This window comes from Peromyscus eremicus, chromosome 6 (genome assembly GCF_949786415.1).
Source record: "Peromyscus eremicus chromosome 6, PerEre_H2_v1, whole genome shotgun sequence".
Classification (NCBI taxonomy): domain Eukaryota; kingdom Metazoa; phylum Chordata; class Mammalia; order Rodentia; family Cricetidae; genus Peromyscus; species Peromyscus eremicus.
The window spans coordinates 101019131-101040978 of NC_081421.1; the positions used below are offsets into that span (position 1 = coordinate 101019131).

General features: G+C 43.0%; 1 protein-coding gene across 1 annotated transcript; it reads right to left on the reverse strand.

Moving 5' to 3' along the window:
- Window positions 1-2161: 2161 nt before the first annotated feature.
- On the reverse strand, window positions 2162-9433 carry Gar1 (GAR1 ribonucleoprotein). The gene is made up of 7 exons (XM_059266224.1): window positions 9179-9433; window positions 8802-9021; window positions 7219-7373; window positions 6782-6841; window positions 3962-4112; window positions 2822-2890; window positions 2162-2453 (listed from the first exon to the last, which is right to left on the reverse strand). The coding sequence occupies exons 2-7, from the start codon at window positions 9007-9009 to the stop codon at window positions 2440-2442; spliced, it is 657 nt and encodes a 218-aa protein (XP_059122207.1). The 5' UTR covers window positions 9010-9021; window positions 9179-9433; the 3' UTR covers window positions 2162-2439.
- Between the last annotated feature and the right edge of the window lie 12415 nt (window positions 9434-21848).

Below are 21848 nucleotides of genomic sequence, written 5' to 3' on the forward strand. Positions count from 1 at the left end.
AGAGGTCAATTTGACTTTGAACTAAAATATTTCAATAAAAACCCGGACCTAACAAGAGGGGTGAGATACAGAAATGAATGTTTAATGACTAAACTGTGTAAGATAAAAAGAGAAATTACACTGAGCATGGTCGTGCACTCTAAAATCCCAGCACTCAAGGCCAGCCTTGGGTACAGAGTTTGAGGTCAGTCTGGTATATGAATTATGCCTCAAATAAACTAATTTTAAAAGTGTATAATCTCGCCAGGCGGTGGTGGCTCACGCTTTTAATCCCAGCACTCGGGAGGCAGAGCCAGGTGGATCTCTGTGAGTTCAAGGCCAGCCTGGTCTACAGAGTGAGATCCAGGAAAAGACGCAAAGCTACACAGAGAAACCCTGTCTCGAAAAACCAAAAAAAAAAAAAAAAAATTGTTAAGCCGGGCGGTGGTGGTGCACGCCTTTAATCCCAGCACTCGGGAGGCAGAGCCAGGCGGATTTCTGTGAGTTTGAGGCCAGCCTGGGCTACCAAGTGAGTCCCAGGAAAGGCACAAAGCTACACAGAGAAACCCTGTCTCGAAAAACCAAAAAAAAAAAAAAAAAAGTGTATAATCTCCATTTGTCTAGCAGTCTCTACAATCCCACTGCCTTTGCCATTTTAACAGCTCTTATTAATGTTGCACCCATCCTTTGGTGCCAATGCCCTTCACAAACTGACGAAGCAGACAGAACGGCTGGCCCCCTGAGGCTCACGTTTGAATGCTTGGTCCCTAGCAGTGAACTACCGGCAAGGATCAGGTGGTGTGCCTTGTTGGAGGGTATGCATGCCATTCCCATGCAGATCAAGATGGGAGCTCTCACCTGCTCCTGCCACCATGCCTTTGCCTTGGCCTATGGAATTACAGCACCGTGATTCTGTTAACAAAAAGGGGTAGAACTCAGACACAGGCACAACTACATGCTACTAAAACAAGCACTCAAGAATAAGCGACTCACGCTAAAACAGACTTGAGAGGGGACCAATGAAGGAAACAACCGACAGCTGGCACACGGTTCCATACTGAGATGGCCTCACTTGCGGTCACACGGTTCCGAACCGAGGTGCCCTCACTTGCGGGTACACGGTTCCATACTGAGGTGCCCTCACTTACGGGCACATGGTTCCGTACTGAGGTGCCCTCACTTGCGGGCACACGGTTCCGTACTGAGGCGGCCTCACTTGCGGGTACACGGTTCCGTACTGAGGTGCCCTCACTTGCGGGTACACGGTTCCGTACTGAGGTGCCCTCACTTGCGGGCACACAGTTCTGTACTGAGGTACCCTCACTTGCGGGCACACGGTTCCATACTGAGGTGCCCTCACTTGCTGGCACACGGTTCCACACTGAGGCGGCCTCACTTGCTGTAGTGCTTATTCTTGACAGCACACTAGCCTGGTGACCAAAGCCAATTTCATTTATAGCATCCCTACCCAGGAAATGACACGTGATAGGTAGTGGATATTTACTTAAAATGAAGATAAGTAACTCTTTCAAGTAAAACATTTTTTCAGAAAACCTTTAATAACCATTTTAAAATTTCTTTTCCTAAATTTCTTGAACTATAGTTTTCACATGAACAGAGCTACTCAAATCTTAACAGATTAAAAAATTTTAAAATAATTATTAACTGCAATTCTGCGTATTATAAAAACAGCTTTATTCTGTGTATTATAAAACACAAAAGTGAAATACAGCAAATGCTGCTGTTCTGTCCCTTTTCAAAGGCATTCTGAATGAGGAGTTCATTTCTAAGCAGTTTTAAAGTACTGTTCCAACAGCCTGGTTTGTTGGGGTGGGGAGTTGTTCATGAGTGTGTCTGGTGCCTTTTAGAATCATAGTAGTATCTTTAAACAAATCTCACCTACCCCACCTTTTTTTTCTTTCTTTCTTTCTTTTTTTTTCTTTCTCTTTTTTTCGAGACAGGGTTTCTCTGTGTAGCTTTGCGCCTTTCCTGGGACTCACTTGGTAGTCCAGGCTGGCCTCGAACTCACAGAGATCCACCTGGCTCTGCCTCCCGAGTGCTGGGATTAAAGGCGTGCGCCACCACTGCCCGGCAACCCCACCTTTTCTATCTGTAATTCAAGTTTAAACTTTGCTTGTTCCTCCAAATTTAAAAAAATAGGGTTGGTCCAATAAACACTAAGTTAAAGAAATAAAAAATTTTATTTAAAAAATCCAAATATGCTCCAAATAAAAAGTCCCATTGTTCTTTAGGCACGCAGAGTGCCAGGCACTGTACAAGGCGGGTTCTTCACGCTCTTTCAGGGCCAAACCGACTGTCTGTCTGCCCCTCGTTTCTCCCCAATGCTGACGATTTACTCCACTGACACAGCGCAGCCTCAAGGGTGCTCCAGAGACTTCAGTCACAGCAGCAGCAGGTCCCTCGGTGAAAACGGAAGTGGTGGTCTGTCAACTGCCACATCTAATGTCCTCTTCCTGATCAAAAGACAATCAAGAGGGCTTGTAACAGTGCTGGTAACCAAATCAAGTTTAACATCAGCAGGAGTCCCCATAGTGTTTGGTAAATTTACATTACCAAATACAATTCCCATTCATAGTATACATTTTTTTTTTTTTGGTTTTCAAATTTTAATACAACAAAGTAATTTGGTGAAAAATTAAGAGAAATCAATATAGAATGGTATAGAACAGAGCTATAAATTAAGTTAAAGCCAAGAACATCCCAGTGTTTGCCACACTTGTTGGGAGGGAAATAAACCTACACTTGTTGGGAGGGAAAGAAATCAAAAGATAGTATCAATTGACAAATCCAGTTATTTAAAGACATCTTTTCTCATACTCACCTCGGAATCCACCACCTCCTCTTCCTCCTCTGAAGCCCCCACCTCCACCTCTTCCACCTCTGAAGCCACCTTAAAAAGGAAATCCTTGTTAAACAATGATAGCCTCTCTCTTCTGATAAACTGTAAAAACTGTGCAATTCCTATAATCATAAAAACTAAATGTAAGTTCATCTACTGTGTTTTACACAAACTTTTAGAAGATAAAGATGAAGAAACAGCCATTTCCCAAGTGGAGCAGCAGGGTAAACTCAACATCACCACCTTCCGTTTTTCACATTATCTCCTGTATGTGTATGTATGTGTGCCACAGCATGTGCATAGAGGTCACTGGAAAACTCGTTGGAGAAATTAAAAGAATATGCTTAGACATAAATAGATATAAGACCAGCTCTTGGCATATAATCAAAATACTCACTGATAACTAAGAAACTACAATTCAGTTAAGAAATTCCTATACAGTCATATACTACATAATGATGTTTCATGCATAACATATTAGTCTCCTAAAACTATAATGGACCTAGAAACTCTACTATCTCACACTGTAGAGGAAGACAGCACTCACATGCTCACAGCACTTTGGGAATGTATAAGCCTAGTCATCTAAGAGGACAGCACAGCTTGTTGTGTACAGCACCAATGCCTGACAACAGTTAAAAACAACTGCTACTTGCTTGTGTGTTCTCTTCCCGTTATACTACGACTCTACAGTACATCCCTTTCACAAAGAGCTGATCAGAAAGGGCGGCCCCACTTCACCAGCATTAGCCTCCATCCTTCTACTCTCCACTGCACTAAGAAGCCACGCTGAGTGATCAAGCTCTACTCGAGGATCTGTGTAAGTGTACATGATAAAACTGCCCAACGCTGCATTTCTCAGAATGTATCTGTCATTAAGCAATGGTGACTGCCTCTAGTAAAGTCTCCATTAAAACATGAATAACCCAGGGGCCTGAAATCCTGCAAAGGTAAAGTTCATTTTCTTTCTTCTCTTTAAGCTGTGGAAACATGCATTTCTATCTATAGATGTGGTCAACATGTAAGAGAAGCAAAGGCAAGGGGTCTGGCTACATGCAAAACTACACTACACTGTGTAAATCACCTGTGGCTACAACCTCATTAGAAACCCCAAGAACTTACCACCTCTTCCACCACCTCGGCCACCACCTCCTCTTCCTCCTCCTCGACCTCCCCTGCCACCACCACCGCCGCCTCTGGGAGGTCCTTTCTCACCAGGAGGACGAGGCAAAAACCTCTGTAGCGGCAGCAGCTTAAAGGGATCTATATAAAACTGAAAGTTGAACAGGAGCAGTTAGTGAGCTAACCTGAAGGGCAGTATGCTACAGTCCAAACTACTCAGGTTCAAATCCCACACCTACCATTCATACTACACAGCTCTGGGGAAAAGAATTCCCCGCCCACCTCTAAATACCTAGTTTTCTTATCTATAAAAATGTAGACAAAAGTGCCTATCACAAAGTTCCATGAAGATCATAAGATACACAAAGCAGTACTTTAGACTGTATACATACGCAAAAAAAAAACTAAGGTCAATTCAATCTCATGTTTTTAGAAATACATGTCTCCAAAAATCTACATCTTCATTTAAGAGAGCTGCCAAGAGAAAAATTATCAGAATCGTAGCACTAAAATTCAAAATTTTGGTATTTCTTGAACATGATATTTAAAAGCTAAGTCCAGCCTATATTTAGGGCTAAATAGGACATTGTATAGGTACTGGAATGTAAGGAGGTATATGGTTTTCCAGATGCAAAACACAAGTGAGGAAGGACTTCAAAACGGAAATAAGTATGGTATTTCAAAGTCATGTCTATCACCATCAACAGAACCCCTTGTTAACTTTCCACACCCCATCAACTCAAAGCACTGTCTGAATCTGCACTGCCCAGTCTACCCACAATACAGACCTACTTAAGTTTAAATCAGTGATCAGACATGGGATGAAAACTTAAGTTCAGGAGACATGTCTGGGCATTCCATGTGTCCAGTGCTGTGTGACTAAATGCTATTGTACTGGTCAAGGAATTAATTCCATCATCACAGAAAGTACAATTAGGCCAAAATGCTATCTTTAGACTTTGTAACAACCTAGGTTGGGTAAGGAGGACCTGAACTCAGACAGCAGTAGACTGGAAACCAAAACAGGAAACGGGATGGAGGTTGGGGGGATATATAACTAAATAAATCCTCAAATAATCTTGCAGTAAGAAAGGCAGAGATCAGAACGGCTTCAAGTTCTAACAGGGAACTTCCTGTTTTCAAGCCACACCCCATGAGAAGGCCTCCTCAGCACTATTTCTCTCTAAGCTCTTCAGCTCCAAGCACACCTTTTCAGAATTATCTACAACCAGTGGCCACTTGCTATCAGCAAGTTATCATCTCCATCTACTTTCCTCTTGTAATCTGGCTTCTGGACCCACCACTCCACCAGCTCTTTGACATCTGACTACCACGTTCCTGAATCCACTGACTACTACGTGTACCGCCTTCCCCCCGCCCCCAACTATTCTACTTTCATGTCTCTGTTTGTATAGCATGTTTATGCCCCTCTCCCTTCACTGGCAATTGTGTGTCAGTCCTGATCTTCTGACTACCAAGTATCTTAACTCATTGTATCCCAAATGAAATTCACTATCTTCTCTCAACCTATGTTCTCCAATGCTGCCCAAGTAAGTAAGTAGGATCATAACCCAAAAGATGTCGAAATCAAACTTCTAAGAAATGGCTGGCTGAGTTAATTACCAAGTCCCACTGATTCCTCTTCATATATATATATATATATATATATATATATATATATATATATATTCACAACCCCACCTCCTCTTCTCCATTTCCATGGACTCTAAATCTACTCCACAGCATCCATGGCTTTGTGCAGCCTAATGGCTGGCCCTTTCCAATGGGCTTTTCTGTTTCTCCAGTGTTCTTTTAAAACACAAACGTAAAGATCAAGCTCACCCTATTATTTAGAAACAGTGCTAAAACTAAAACCTAATCTTTCTCATGACTTACCAAGCTCCTTCCTATCAGCCCTTTAATTCAGAACCTCCCCCATCTATCCTAAATGTTCTATGTCCATCGGATCCTTCTGCGGTTTGCCATCCTGATACTCCAGTTTTCTCTATGTAGAATACACTTCCCATTCTGTGGCTAGCCCAGTGCTTAAGTACTGGCCTAACTACATCAAAATTCTCCAGCTTTCTCTCTTGAAACTGCATTGTGGATGCTACCTGAGAGCAACTGGGTCAAATTTATAAGAAGGGGACCTAAAAGGATGTCATCTTAAGAGCTATCCTCAGGGATCTGTGATGGTTAATTTTAGCTTTCATTTCAAAAGGAAGGCTAGGAATAAATTTAGTCCCACATTAGTTTCATGTCAACTTTTTTGTTTTTTTAAATAGCATATACCATGTTAACAAAATACCTGTGAAACCCTTTAGAATCTTATCTATGTCTGCCAAGTAACTTATTTGTTTCTAAGACAGATTAATTGCTATGTATCTCAAGATGGCCTGCAATTCAATATGTAGCCTAAGCCAGACTCAAATCAGCTGCCCCCTGCCTCTCTGCCTCCAAGTGCTGGGACTATTGGCTTGCAAAACCATGCCTGGCTAAAACATTACTTTTCAAGACTAGAGAGCTAAGACTGGGTGCAATAGCACATACCTGTAATCGCAGCACTCAGGAGGTGGAGGCAGGAAGATCACATCAAGTTAGAAGTCCACCTCATCTCAGTAAGTGAATTCCAGGCCAACCAGGGCTACAACACAGAGACACTTGGGGAACAGTAAACTCAACGCCTATGTTACTGTGCTCCAGCTTCAGAGCTTCCCTGCATCACAGTGCAGGAGCCCTAAGGGTCTCAAGTAAGACCATCCCTAAGGCACATACCATTCTCTTCTGAATCTAAGAATTGTAATTCTAAGTTTGACTCACCTTCTGTAGCTTTTTAAAGGAAGATGCCTTCATGTTTTCTGACAATTTAACTGAAAAATACTATTAATTACATTAAGGAACAACTAAGAAATAAAGATGCAAGAAGACATTAAACTTTTGAGTTTAAGCATTTAAAAAGAATGCCTGGCTATAAGAAACAAAGAAATTTCCAAGAGGAAATGATATTTTCTTTAAAAACGCAATCAGTACCCCAATTCTACCATGATATTCCAGTGGAACCATCCTATGCAAAGCAACAGCAGAGCCAATACAATCCTGTGGCATCTGTCCAAATGGCCACTATTTCCAGAACTTCCCAAAAGGACAGTCTACTAAACGAAGCAACGGATTTGCTTTAACTGATATTTAACTGGCAGGGAGGGGAGGGACAATAATTCCTCAAAGAGATCACTGGCTCATCCCATTAGAAAGGATACAAAATCTCTAAGTTGTCCAAATATCTCATCCACTTTCCCGATCTGTTCTTTGTTTTCTAAATAAACAGGAGCGTTGAAGTAAGGCACCTTGTTCTCCTCTGTGGTGCATTTACACACGATGTCATCTTCACAGGGATGCATGAACTCTCCTAATACTGAAACAGCACAAGAAAACAGACATGGAACCATTTCAGATACTGACCAACTGTGCTGGACGCATTCTTGGCCTCTTGGTCTCTCCCCATATCTGATCTCCTTTAAGGCAGAGCTTAGTTATCAACACTGTGGTCCTAAGTTAGCACGCCATTCATTACCTTGGGACCTAGAAGAGACTCCCCTTCTCTCTGCACCCTTGTACATGAAGCTAGTCATCTCACTGCAGCCACACCTAATACATGAGTAACCAGAACAAATGAAGTGCTTAGAACAGTGCCTGGTACACGGAGATCTTCCAACAAATGACAGTTACCATGCCATGGCTTTTACAATTTCATTAACATTTTTCTTTTCCCCAGCCTAGAAACATGAATCAGTCTGGTTTTTGTTGACTGTCCCCTCCTTCCTTAGAACTCGTTACCACTACCACTTCTTCACCAATGATCTCCCTTTCCAGGGAAGTCTAGAATTACAAAATAAGTACCATTGTTTCATAACCTAGAATTAACTACCATAAGACTACAAAACTCCCTCCCTGCCCTTAACAACTAGAACCTTTTATTCTCAGCATTAACCAAGTTCTACTTATTATGTTTCCTTTGAAATTTCTTTTTCATCCATGTGTCCAATACACAGCCTTCAAGATAGCTATGAACTGAGTGTGGTCCAACACAAAATGGTACACTTATTTAAAACATGTTTTTGTATGGTTGTGCAAGGGAGTGTGTGTGTGCGTGTGTGTGCTAATTAGACTACGGTTCTGTAGTGTGAACTCTGTAGATGACAATGTTAAAAGGCTGGACATATCTCCTAGCTTTCCATTTTTTCTTCTTGTCACCTTATTGAACACGGCTCTCAATACCTCATATATGGCTTACTACAACATCCCCTTGACTTTCACCATTTTGTCCAGCAAACCAATCGCGCATACAGATCCACCCCTCTCCTCTTTCTTCCCATGACTTCATCACACCTTTCTGATAATTACTCAAAATCACTTTAGTTGGGCATTTTTCTTGCCTTCTCCCAAGCCAATTTCCCATTTTCCCTTGCTTTTTGGTAACCGACAGCACGGACTATGGAGGCTAAAAACGTGGCTTTGTATTTCAACTGTATTATTAGGGATCACAGCACCAATCTTACTACGATAGCAAAGAAGCTTAATCCTGAATCATTTTCTCTCTTAGTACGGGCTGGGCACTCGATACTGTCTAACTCTCAACTTTTCATTCCAAACTCAAGTTCACCTCCGATCGCATTTCAGTTCTCATGATCACTTCCTTATGCGTAAGCTAGGACATGATTCTCAGTCAGAGTGCCCTACAGACTTGCCTTTCGGAGCCTTACCATCAGACGTGCTGGTAACACAACCCACCGCCCGATTCCACTCCCACTGCAAAGGAGCTTAAGCTCTGAAGACGACTTACAGACGACACGTTCTGGGGGTCCTTGATCTTGGAATTTATTAAAGCCTCCACGACCGCCCCCTCGTCCAAATCCTCCTCGGCCGCCGCCCCTGAAATTGCCGCCACCGCCGCCGCCTCGGAAGTGGTTGTTGCTACCCCCGCCACGGTTGAAGCCGCCGCCTCCACCACCGCGATTAAAGCCTCCGCGGCCTCCGCCTCGGAAAGACATGTTCTCTCCGGCCTGGTGAAAGAGAAGGCCCGCTCCTTCGGGTCACTGCGGGCTCTGAGCACAGGCCCCTCAGCTCCACTCAGGACACCAGGACGGGGACGGCCCGCGCCTCGCCGCCACATCCCGGCCCGCTCCATCCCACACCCTCGCCCGCCGCCGCAGCACTCACCGCGCCACGTGCGTCTCCGGCCCGGCTAGGCGCGAGCGCCGGGGAACACTTCCGGCGCGCTCAAACCTCCTCGGCCACCGTACCGGGACACAATTTTACCGGGCTAGAAACGCCAAGGACTGCTCTGCGGGAAGAGCCTGTCACTAGCGGGGGCTGCGATCCTAAAGCCTCCCCGAATACAGGGCACAGCACCAGAAGAGAAACAATCCTGTCTAACGTAATCCCCACCGCAACCTCTCCAGATGCACGAAGCCCGGGATGGCGGAAGTGACGTAAAACAGCGGCGCCTCGGTAAGCGCCGTTTCCGGAAGTGTGGTCGCGCGTTGCCCTTGGAGACAGCAGGCGTCTGAATCCTTCCATTCTACTAGCCGGCGAGGCGTTCTGTCCTTGAGACGTGCTGGCTTGGCTGTCGTTGGTGTGAGAAGGTCCCAGCCTGACTCAGCTCCACAGAAGGTGGCCACATCTCAGTTTGAGCGGTGATCCGCTCCGGGTCCGGCCGGGGCACGTCAGAACCTGTCACCGCCAACTGCGTTCTTTGCAGTTTCTTGCCTTCCCCAACTCCCCGCAAAAAACAAAACAAAACAAAACAAAAAACAAAAAAACCTATGTAACTCTGTATGCTATATTGTTTTTGTTTTGTCCTGTTATTATTAAAATAGGAAAATGTGTGTGTGATCTGATAGGAAGGTAACTATCTTTTAAAATTTAGTCACAGATAGTTTATTCATTCATCAAATATGATGCACTTTCACCTTCCGTCTCCTTGACCCTCTCATCTCCGACATTGGTTTCTCTACATCGCTAAGACATAATAAAAGAAGTGACCTTTAGTTATTAAATTTGACTGACTTGTTTTATATCCGAATTGTCTGATAACAACATCTCTTGATATTTGACAAGACCACCTTTTATTTGAAAGAAGGCAAATATTGATCCCCATATCAGAAGGTTGTTGTGAATATTTTTTTTTTATTTGGTTTTTCAAAACAGGGTTTCTCTGTGTAGCTTTGCGCCTTTCCTGGATCTCGCGCTGTAGACCAGGCTGGCTTCGAACTCACAAAGATCCGCCTGACTCTGCCTCCCGAGTGCTGGGATTAAAGGCGTGCACCACCACCGCCCGGTGTGAATAAAATTTTGAAAGATCTTTGTAAAAGATATAGAAACATTAGGAATTCAAGTATGTCATTTACCCTAAAATATAGACTTCTGGAAGAAGTACATACCAGCCCCATATATAAAAAGAATTTGGCAAATGTATTTTAAATTCAGACGTTATAGCTGGATATATATACTTGTATGTAGGTACATCATAGGAGGGTAGTTATTTGTGTCTTTGATTTTGACATTGTCATGTAACATTAAGTTCAATGTTTGTATCTCCATTTGATCTCCAACTCTGTATGATAAAACCACTGAGCCTGTACAAGACCTTCAGGAACACCTGGCAGCTGACCATTTTATATATAAGTAAGGAACTGACATTCAGAGGAGAGAAGAAACCTCCCTAGCTAGTAAGGGGGACAACTCAAACCTCAAACTCCCAGGAGGACATCCTTTCCCCTCTCCCTTCTTTTTTTTAAAATCATTTATTTTTATTTTATGTGCATTAATGTTTTGCCTGAGTGCATGTCTGTGTGAGGGTGTTGGGTCCCCTAGAACTGGAGTTACACAGAGAGTTGTGAGATGCCATGTGGAAGCCTCACAACTGCTGAGCCATCTCTCCAGCCACCCCTCTCCCTTCTTTTTCCCAAACTGTAGATCTTTTCAGTACCCCCATTTGTCCTCACAGTAGCAGCATCAGATTCTTGGTTTTCAATGCCTGAGCTCAGACCTTTAGGCATACTCTTCTTTTCTCATTAGCACCATCCCCATCCTAGACTTGTCTCTTACCAAACATGATGGGTTTCTATTGATTCCTTGTGAAGTAACTTTGTATTGTCTTTAACTGAGTACAGGCCTTTGGACACTGTCACTTATTTTATTCCCACCACAAATTATTCAATATAATCTACAAGAATTCAAATGCCCAAACATCACAGCAGACACCACCTCACATTCTGAGGATGCTTGTTACCCCAGACTAAATAAACACAGACTTAATTTCTTCCACTTGCCCTGCATTGGATGACATAGTTAACTTAGTGAAATGCCTGTCCTGTACAGTCTCCTTCTCAGCCCCCAGGTAGCTCTGCAGTTTCCCTTCAGAGCATGCCTAAAGCCTATTACTGAAGCCTTCTATATGATTACTAATCAGTATTTACACACACCATCCCTCTGGCCCATCAGGCCAGAATTATTGCCTAGCTGTCTTTATTGGCCTTTGTCAAAGCACATCCTCTTTCCTGAAGAAGCCCCATCTTCCATCCTCTAGAACAATTCTATGTTTTGGCCATAGAAGAATGCTCTAAATAATTTTACCATTTTCAGGGCCCCTCCATAAGTTACATGCACACACACATGTACGAATGCATGAGATAGCACAGTGAGCAATATATGACCAAATAGTTGCCAATGCTTTTTTAACTGTATCAAAATATACATAATGCAAGTGTCACCACTGTCAGTATTCTTAAATTGTTCCGTGGTATTAAGTGCATTCACACAGCTGTGCAATGCAGTGCTCTTTTGAATAGAAAGCAATGTTTTCACTGTGAATCTATGGAGCTACGGAGATGGCTCAGTGGATAAGAGCATTTGCTATACAAGAAGAAGTCCAAACACACAAAAATTGAGCCTTGCCCTGGGTGCCTGTAACCCCAGTTTTGGGTAAGGGAGACAAGTGGGGCCCAGGAGCTCTTCGGCCAGCCAGCTTTGTCAAAAGAGTGAGCTTCAGCAAGAGACACTGTCTCCAAAAAAAGCATGTGGGGAGTGAGAGAGGAAGACATCTGACATCTTCTCTGGCCTTGACATGCACATCCATGAGTGTGTGTACCCATGGGAGCACATGTACATGAGCACACAGAGAGAGAGAGAGAGACAGACCGAGACAGAGACAGAGACAGAGAGAGAGAGATACACAAATGAGAGAGAATTTGAATCTGTTTATTTTTGTTCAACTTGTTATCTACTCTAGTTAGGCTTTAAGAATGTTAATTAACCATAACTAATGCAATAAGTGGAAGAGAAAAAAATTTCCTTTTAATTTAGCAAAGATTGCAATTTGATTTTAAGGAATGGCAATTTCTTCTTAAATGTCAAGATATATACATAAATGTAGTATTCTAAAATAAAAGAAATAATGAAATTTACCAATTTAGTTTGAGATATTTGCATATTATTTGCTAGATAGGTGCTCAGTGCCCAGTTAGCCATGCAACTGGCACAGATTTCACCTTCTGTTGAAATGACACAGCATCTCCCTTTGTTCTTCTGCTTGTCCAATAACAACAGGAGGAAAAGTCTGCTTGTATAAACAAGAAATTGAAAAGCACAGTAAAATTTCTATTTCATTCCTGTGAAGGGCAGAAGGATTTTTCTCTTATGAAATCCAGAACTTAGAAACAAGCAAGTTAGGACAGCACATCACCTGCTTAGTCACAAGCCAGGACAGTTCATCACCTGCTGAGTCACAAGCCTTCTCAATTCTTCGACTTCTCTCGAAGCCAGGTGCCCAGGCTGAGAAAATGTTGGGAGAGGGGCTCTCAGGCAGTCACATGGATGTCGTGTCAGAGGAAAAGGAAAACGCTGCTCAGTTTATGCTACGATTTCCCCCAAATGGATTTCAATAAGGCACGAGACCTCCTCGCTTTCAAATCTAAGCAGGGTTAAAGTGCTTTTAAATGTCTTTTTGCAGTATGACTTTTTTTTTCAAAAATTCAACATCTATTCAAGCCCAAGGATCTTATAACCGAGTCCAGATATTTTCCCAGAGATTTGGAGATACTTGCTGAACTAGTTCACGTGGTGAAAACTGTCTGCTATGGGTGCTTATTTCTACAGCCATCTTTCATCTGCAAGTCACATGGGAACCCCTGGCCAGCTGTTTTCTGAGAACTATTCCCACACTTTTCAACTCAGACATGCTCTTAAGAACTCAAACCTAACATTTATTTTACAGCGTAATAAATTACATGGATGCTTAGTTGCCTCTCTCAGAAATCAGCCATACGATTTGTGCGAGTAATAAGAGATTTAAATGGTTTTTGACCAGTTTATTTTTAAAAACATTCTTGAGTGAGCTGGCCCATGTTTGACAAATACTGTGTTTTCATTTTGAACTGTTCCATACAGGCTGATGTACTGAAGGCTTGAACTCAGCTGATGGCCCAGCTCTGGGAGGTGAGGCCTGAATGGAGGAAGAGAGAGTTGGTTACAGGGGCTGCTCAATCCCTTCCTCCTCTTTTGCTTCCTGGAGACTGTAAGGTGAACTGCTGTGCCATGCTGTGCCATGCTGTACCATGCCCTCCCCACCTTGACACTCTGAAACCATGGTCTATAATCAATCTCATCACCCTTAAAAACGTCTCTGACACCAGCATTTCTCTGCCGGGTTGGGGGCGGGGTTGAAGCAGTGTGCTGTGAATCTATTAGGATGTATCTTTCCGTTACAGGAGTGGAAACCACCAGGGAGCCTATCCCTGACAGGCATCATGGGTACCGGCACAGGCACAGCTCTTCCACGAAGTGCCTTGCGTTTCCCAAAAGAAGACACCATGAAGTGTATCTTCACTGTCCCTTGCTTGAGGAAATTTTGAGTTTACAGATGCAGCCCTTATTCAGATCTGATAGTCCATCAGCCCGGGTGAGAGGTGGTTGGGATTTTGGGTGCTATTCAGCCTCACAACATCAATCTCATCAATTTATCAGAATTTATAAAATTTATTCTTATGTGTGTGGGTGTTTTGCCTGTGACTATGTCTATGTACCTCATGCATGCAATGCCCTCAGAGGCCAAGAAAGAGCATTGGATCCTCTGGAACTGGTGTTTCAGACCATTGTGAGCTGCCATGTGGGTGCAGGGAATTGAACCCAGGACTTCTGGAAGAGCAGGCAGGGCTCTTAATTGTTGAGCCATCTCTCTTCAGCCCCAATGGTCGGGCCTTGAAAGTGAAACCTTCTTAGTCTTTCATATTCCATCATGCCCTGCTTTATTCTCTATAATGCGAACACTGGAATGGTCTCCTTTCCATCATTTTCTTACTAATATCTTCAGTTGTATACCTTCGTTCACTTTTCAGTGTTTTTTGTTGCAAAAACATTTAATATAACTTAGATGTATAAATGTCTCTTCATGTTGCTTTTTTCTGTTGTTCCTACGCTTAGAAATTCTACTCATTGGCTGAAGAGATGACTCAGTGGTTAAGAGTGCTTGCTGCTCTTCCCAGTTGAGTTCCCAGGACCTATTTCCGGAGATTCAAAGTCATCTGAAACTCCCACTCCAGGGAATCCAATGCACTTTCCTGGGAACCTGAATACACATGGCACACACTTACACACACACACACACACACACACACACACACACACACAAAATCTTTTTTTTTTAAAGAAATTCTACTCATTACCTAAGATTTAAAACTTGTTCAGTGGGATTTCTTTTACAAATGACAACCTTGATTCTAGCTTAGCAATATTTTAAAGCATAGTAACAAAAGGTAAACTGAAATTTTTCAGCAGAAAAGAGAATCAGAAACAGTTTGCTTTCACTGGAATAGTGTACATTCAGTGTCTCCTCAGTTCTTGTAATGGTTAGGTTTTTGCTAACCGGATGTAAGCTAGACTCATCTGAGAAGAGAAAACCTCAATTGAGAAGATGCTCCCATCATATCAGCCCATAGGCAAGCCTGTGGGCATTTTCCCAATTGATGATTGACAATGAAGGCTGGCCCACTGCTTGTGGTGCGTGCCTGGGAGGGTGGTCCTGGGGTGTATAAGGACGCATGCTGAGCCAGCCAGCGGGCTAAGCAGTGTTCCTCCCTGGCCTCTGCTTCAGTTCCTTCCCCCAGGTTCCTGCCTTCAGTGTGTGCCCTTCCCTCCTTCATGATAGACAAGTGAAAGCTTAAACAAGCCCTTTCCTCCCCAGGTTGCTTATCACAGAATTAGGAACCTAAGTTAGACAAGTCTTATCTCCTACCTTCTGTCCTCATAAAATCAGAAGGAATCTGGGTCCTCTGGACTTCCATAAAACATGTTATTGTTTTTGCAGTGAGAAGTGATAGCATGCAGGTGTTTTGATTAAGATATGTGTGCTCCTAAGGACAAGAGAGGAAGCCTGGGCACAGCCGTAAAGTCAGAATGTCCTCTCTACAGTGAAAGACAAAATATTTCATGTTACACGCCCCACCCTCAAAGAAGCATTCACCTAGTAAGATTTCTGGGACTCTTTAGACTCTTTTGACTGACAGAGAACCTGAAGGTATCATGAGGTGTCAGCCACGGAGAAGAACAGTGTGTGGTATTTGAGGAGGACTCAGTGAGAGACAGGAATGCAAAATTGAGGCGATAGGACAGGCCAGTCCACCAAAAACATAGAACTATACTCATTTTGAGAAGCAACCTGTACTCTTCTGGTTCCTGATAAATGTGGAATAAATAAGCCAAGGATATCATGTTATCATGTGTCTAGAACTGCATTACAACCTCTACCAGAACACTCCAAGAGAAAAGACACTCATTTTTAGGACAGTTTGATATTATCCAGACTCAGCCATCTGTCAGCCCAGCGCTGGCATAAGGAACACAAGGCAGACGTGGCCTTGGAGGCAGAGATGGCAGCTACCCACGAGGTATTTAGCCACTATTTATTTAGCCACTGTCATCAACAAATGCTCAATCCAGTAGCCCCAGAGTCTAACACTGTACCCACAAGATGGCACAATTCTTCAAGGAGACCAAGTTCCAACTTAGTGGCTAACTGCCTACATCTGATCCCTTCAGTCCTAGAAACAAGAGTTGTATATATCACCACAGTAGACATATTTGAGATATGGGTGTGCCTTTGGGGTCTACAGATATAGTTAGTAGCATAAACTAAAGGATCTCAGAGTAGTCACGTCTTCCAGCAGGAGAGCCCACATAACAACCTGCCTAATAAGGGTACTCTCGTGACAGCAAAAGCGATACAGAAGTTGGCCTATGCCCATGCATTCCACTGATCATATCACATACCACACCCACAACAGGTAGTACAGCATTAGAGGACCTGCTGTGTGCAGAGCTAAGGTGCCAGTTAATGACATTCTGAGAGGACTGCTGCTGTGTTCTAGGAATCAATATGCACATTTAACAAGGGCCTCTTATTTAACAGTGTGTCTCTGATAGGACATCCAAGGGATACAGGAATGACCACACTTACCATCACTCCCAGTGAGCAAGTGGGCGCTCAATGCTTCCTGTTTTTACAAATGTATATTCTGTGGAGTTATACTCTTGGTCCCCCAAAGTACCACACTTTCACTAGGGGTACAGTAAGGATACTCTTGAACCAGGAGTGGTAGAATTCACCTGTAATCCTAGCACTCAGGAGACAGACTGAAGAGGATCTCTGTAAGTTTGAGGCCATCCTGGTCTGCACAGTAAGGGACAGGTCAGCCAAGGCTACATTGTGAAACTGACATCCTGCCTCAATATCAACAAAATCCCATAGAACCAATGAAAACTAAGGCTGTTTCCTGGTGCACACTGGGCTCTTTGTGTCTAGAGACCAGAAAGAAGGAACAGGAAGGAGCCTTGGTCTTGATGGGATAATTGGCCTTAATAACTCAGGGGAAGCAGAACTCCTGTTATCACAGCAGGGGTAGGGGTGGAAGAAGTATGTGTGTCACGTGACTGCTGGAGTGCCTGTTTTGACAGTAAAGGAACAGCAACTTTGAGCTGAGAATGGAAGCCAGGACTTCCGCCCATGCCCGGAAGAGGCTGTTGGATACACTGCCAGGTAAGCCACTGAAACCACAGAGGTCAAGCTCAGAGGGAAAGGGGTATGGAATCAATGAAGCAGAGAGAGCAGTAAGCGTCAGCTGTGGCCTCGGCATCAACTGCGATGCCTGAATTAGTGGAGTTTTCCCAATAACTCCCTCTTGTGAAGTTTCTCTCAGGAAGGAGAGGCCCATGGGAATTTTGGAAGAACTGCTTCTGGAGTATACTTTGGAAGGAGTTCAAAGAGTATCAAAGGGGACCAGAAGAGACAGGTGAGTCCCCAGACATGTCCTTCAGGGAAGGACTTGCCGGCTGGCTGCGAAGTGTGCCAGAAAACACCCGACGACAAGAACTTGTCAGGTCCTTCGGTGTCGGTCTGCATCTGCTTTACCCAAGGGCATGGTGTCCTGAGCAGCGCCTGTGACCGAACAAGGTGGGATGTAATGGTCCAGTCTTTTCCTCTGAAGCGGGGAACCGGCCAATCACAGCTCTCCAGAGCACCTCAGAAGCAGGCCAAGGCTTTGTTGGACCCACACAGATGCCCCATTGTTCCTCCTGCTTTCAGCTGTTTCTTTTTTCCACGGGTACTGACGCCTGACGGAATCTTGCACCAAGACTGTCTTATATCTGCCTCTAGAGAATGCAGACAGGCAGCATTTCAGCTGCCACAGCTCTCCCCTCCTCAATCTTAAGGCAAAGGGTGTAATTTTATTTGCCAAATGACATAAAAGAAAAAAAATCGCTTCCATGGTACTTTCTGTGTTCCATGGAGAACAGAATCAGGGCATTGTCAGGGCCACGATGGAGCAATCAGTCTCCCCTGGTCCGAACGCTTCCTATTGGTCGCCTGCTTCGGATACTTACTGCAAAGGCTGGTTGGTTTTTTTTTTTGTTGTTTTGTTTTGTTTCAGTTACGGTAAAACTCTGGATGTTAGCCAAGTCCTCCAAGAGTTCAAAAGTACAAAGCTCTAGGAGGCTTTTCCTTTTTAAATATTTTTTCAGAGGTTAAAAATTAAATTTCAGGGGAGTATGTGGAATGGACAGGAGTCTTCCGTGGAGACAGCCTGCACACCTGCAGCATGAAGCCCGCTCATCTTCTTCTGTTACTTTTGTACCTCCACTTGAGTTCCTGCAAGGTGAGTGACGCGGTCGTTATGGAAACTCTTTTAAGGAGACATTTTCAAGATTATAAAAATACAGGAAAATCCTTAAAAGATGTGATTTCGACTTAACTATTACTTTAGGGTAGTTATTAAGAATGCAACTAGCAGATCTCCTTATTTGTATCTTGATAAGAGGAGTTTAAAGAAATAGTTTTTTTATATGCTTGTACATGCTCATTAACATTGAGCTGAACAGGAGCTTCATTGATTCATTGCTATAAGTTATTGATATATTAAATCAATAAACATTCACTATGTTTCTGCATGTAAGGTATGGTGATAGGAAAATAAGGCTGATTCTTCTTTCAGTATCCTTTTAGGGAAATTGTAGAAAGATGATTAAATATGTCAAATGGAAAATAATAAACAAGACTTAAATTACATATGAAAATGCAAAATGGGGGAATAGCACAAGATCATGAGGATATTCCTTACTTATAACGGTATCACATCCTGATGAACCTGTCATATATTGAAAGTACTGTTAAGTGGGAAATGTATTTAATGTAACTAAACTTCACAGTGTAGCCTAATTTAATCATGCTCAAAGTACACTAACCGGAAGTTGGACAAAACCACCTTAAAAAAGCCCATTTTATAGAGCACTAATTGTCTTATACAGTTTGTTGAACACAGTTCTGAGTACTGGGCATTTTGTATACATGTCAGAGTGTCAAAACACTATGTCTAGGATACACTGGCAAGATGATATTGCTCACCTGAAGACTGTGTGGCAGATGGGGGGTTGAGGCCCAGGCTTTCATCAGAATCTCACCACTGTCACTAGTCCAAGAAAGATCAAAACTGTAGCATAGTTTTCTCCTAAATATGTGTCATTTTCATACTATTATAAAGAACAGGGTTATAAAACATCTCTGTAAAAATACCACTTGGCAAATAACTTTAGTGAGAGGACAAACCACCCGAAGCTGAGAGGTCAGGGAGAGAGGGATTTATTTATGCTGGACCCGTCATTCCGGATTCAGTTGGCTCTTTGGTGAGAAAGAGTGATGCTTTGCAGCCCTTTGAGGCAGGAAAGGGAGCAGATATTTTAAGCACCACTTGTCTTCCAGATAAGCAAATCCACCCCATCAGAGTGAAGGCTTTGCAGTCTCCAAAAGAAGATAGAGCTGCCATAGTACATTGTCTCTTAAGGCTAACCGTACTTAAGACATCTTAAGTATCCGTTGATGGCTGTCAACTGTGGTGATCGAGGAACCTTGAGATGGCACTGCCAAAATGTTTTGTCTTCCTGCAGCTTGTAGAAGCAAGTGTGTAATGAAAAACCATTTATGAGATCTGAATTATGTATTTGACATGTACCATTTAAAATGTTATTATATTTATAAAGCGGGACTAAGCTAAACATTTATTGATAAAAATGGATCGAATTATAATATATTTTGTTATAGAAAATACACACATGTGCACAGCTATATAGACACGGCCCATAAATGTATAGTATAACTGCTTCTATATATGATAACTGAAAGGTTCTGCTGTGTTCGTGACAGATATTTAACAGCTGTTATCTCTGGGAACTGGGTTCACTGCTGGTTTATGTTTTCTAGATTTCTAAATTTCACAACTCAAAAAACCCTTTTTGCCAAATCATTTATAATTAGAAATTTTATTTAAAATATCTCTCTCTGTGTTCTAGTTTCATTCCTGTTACTGTGATAAATACCCTGACAAAAAGCACCTTTAAAAGAAAGGGCTTATTTGGTTTCTAATTCCAAGTTATAGCCCATAGCTGCGGGAAAGTCAGCACGGAGAAGTAAAGCATCATATCTATAGTCAAGAGCAGAGAGAACAGACACATGAATCCTTGTTTGCTCTCAGCTAGACTCCCCCAGTACACTGGTGTAGCTCAGGGAACGGTGCTGCCTGCATCAACCAGGTCTTTGCACATCAATTAGCAACCAAGACCGACCCCTCACAGACATGCGCTTCGCTCTGGCCAACCTGATCTACAGACCTGGTCATCGAGACTTTCTTCTCCAGTAACTCTAGGTTGGGTAAAGTTGGCAGGTAAAATTAATCAATATGGTCCCATTTGTTCCTGGAACAAATTTAAAAATAAAATAAATATAGTAATACCCCACTTGAAGAAAGAAAAAGTGTCTCTCCTTTATTCAACAGTCTTCCAAAAATAAAGCTTTCTTCAGTGTTTTAAGAGCTAGCATTTGGGGCCTGCTAAATGGCTGCATGGGTAAAGGTACTTGCCACCGGAGCGTATGACCTGAGTTTGATCCCTGGCACCCTCATGGTGGGAGACGAGAGTCAACTCACACAAGTTGTCCTCTGACTTCCACACACACAGGCTGTGGCTCATGCACCCCACTATCCACAAAAATAAATGAATGTAGTGAAATAAAAGAAAGGTTATTATGAAATTTGCAAAAATCTCAGAAGTTTAAAAAACATTAGTTTGAAAGAAACTGAAATTTTTTATCTCACCTTTTATAATGTAGTTTATTATAGAAGCAACCTAAATGTGTTCAAATAGCTTGAACTGTGTTCTCAAAATGAAATTATAGTCAGCTGGGAGACGTTTTTGTTATTTTTAATGCTAGAGGCAGATTTCTTCCTCAGATTTCTGATTTGATTTTCTTAAATCAGAACATCATGATAGGTTGTCGTGGAAACGGTGAAGTCAACGAGGCCTCACTGTAAGATACAGGTAAGTTGTTTTTAAGAACCAAGAAAGAATGTTACCAGACAGGACCCACTTTGCCTACTGTTCAATATTCTGGCCATAGAAATGGCAGACTGCAACAGAGAGCTTGTTCACACTTCAGCCAGCTGTAGACAGGGGGCCTAGTGTCTGCCTCTGAGGAGAGGCTCTGGGCTTGTTACAGCTGAAGACAGCAGCGGGAGACTGGAAGTTAGGAAGCACTTGGTCTATGCATTCATAGTCCAATGCTCCAGCAGTTACCATGCCAGTCATATGTCAGAGGCTGAGCTAAAGCAAATAAGTATAAGCAGGTGAGGGGCTTCAATCTGGAGTGTTTGGGGGTTTGTTGTTTTCTAGATTCTCCTCAGTTTAAGATCCCCCTTCCCCTTGGCTTTGCCTATTTCTAACTCTTTAGGGAATCAGTGTAGGGACTGGTTCTGGGTACCTCCTACCAAACCAGGGTGTAGATCTGAGTCAGAGGAACGAAACTGCTTGGCATGCGTTTGGAACTATTCACGTAGTGAGTAGTGAGTCTGCATTAAAGACCACCCCCACTGACTAAGCAATAGGAACATACCACAGTAGGCCATCTAGTTGGTCACTATTCAATCATTACATACTTGGCTCTTCTGGACAGTAACCTGAGCTCAATCAGGAATTCATTTAGAGAAGCCAAGGTCTAGAGTTTGAAGCCAATCAAATTTGGGTGATTTCAGCCGTAGTGTTTCCCACAGCATGGTCCCTCCCCCCTTTTTTTGTAATGTTCCTATAGATGGGATGTACTAGAATCATAACTTTTGCAAGATAAATTTAGCTCATGTGTGATGGACCTATGGCTGGACCCCTTTCAGTCCCACCAAGGGACTGGCCATCAGTAGCACTTCATAAAGTTCAGCCCAAAGATAATGGAGCTAATCTCGATGCTTGCTTTTCCTAAATGTCTGTGAGACCCAGGCTCTAGGACAGAAGTTGTACG

What these genes read in the sequence shown, in the direction of transcription:
- Gar1 (XM_059266224.1), bottom strand. Translation starts at nt 9,009, where the DNA reads ATGTCTTTCCGAGGCGGAGGCCGCGGAGGCTTTAATCGCGGTGGTGGA. An exon ending in TTGGACAACTTAGAGATTTT is followed by an intron (nt 6,842 to 7,218) that starts GTATCCTTTCTA and finishes TGTAATTAATAG; the next exon opens with TATTTTTCAGTTAAATTGTC. An exon ending in CCTTTAAAAAGCTACAGAAG is followed by an intron (nt 4,113 to 6,781) that starts GTGAGTCAAACT and finishes TTCAACTTTCAG; the next exon opens with TTTTATATAGATCCCTTTAA.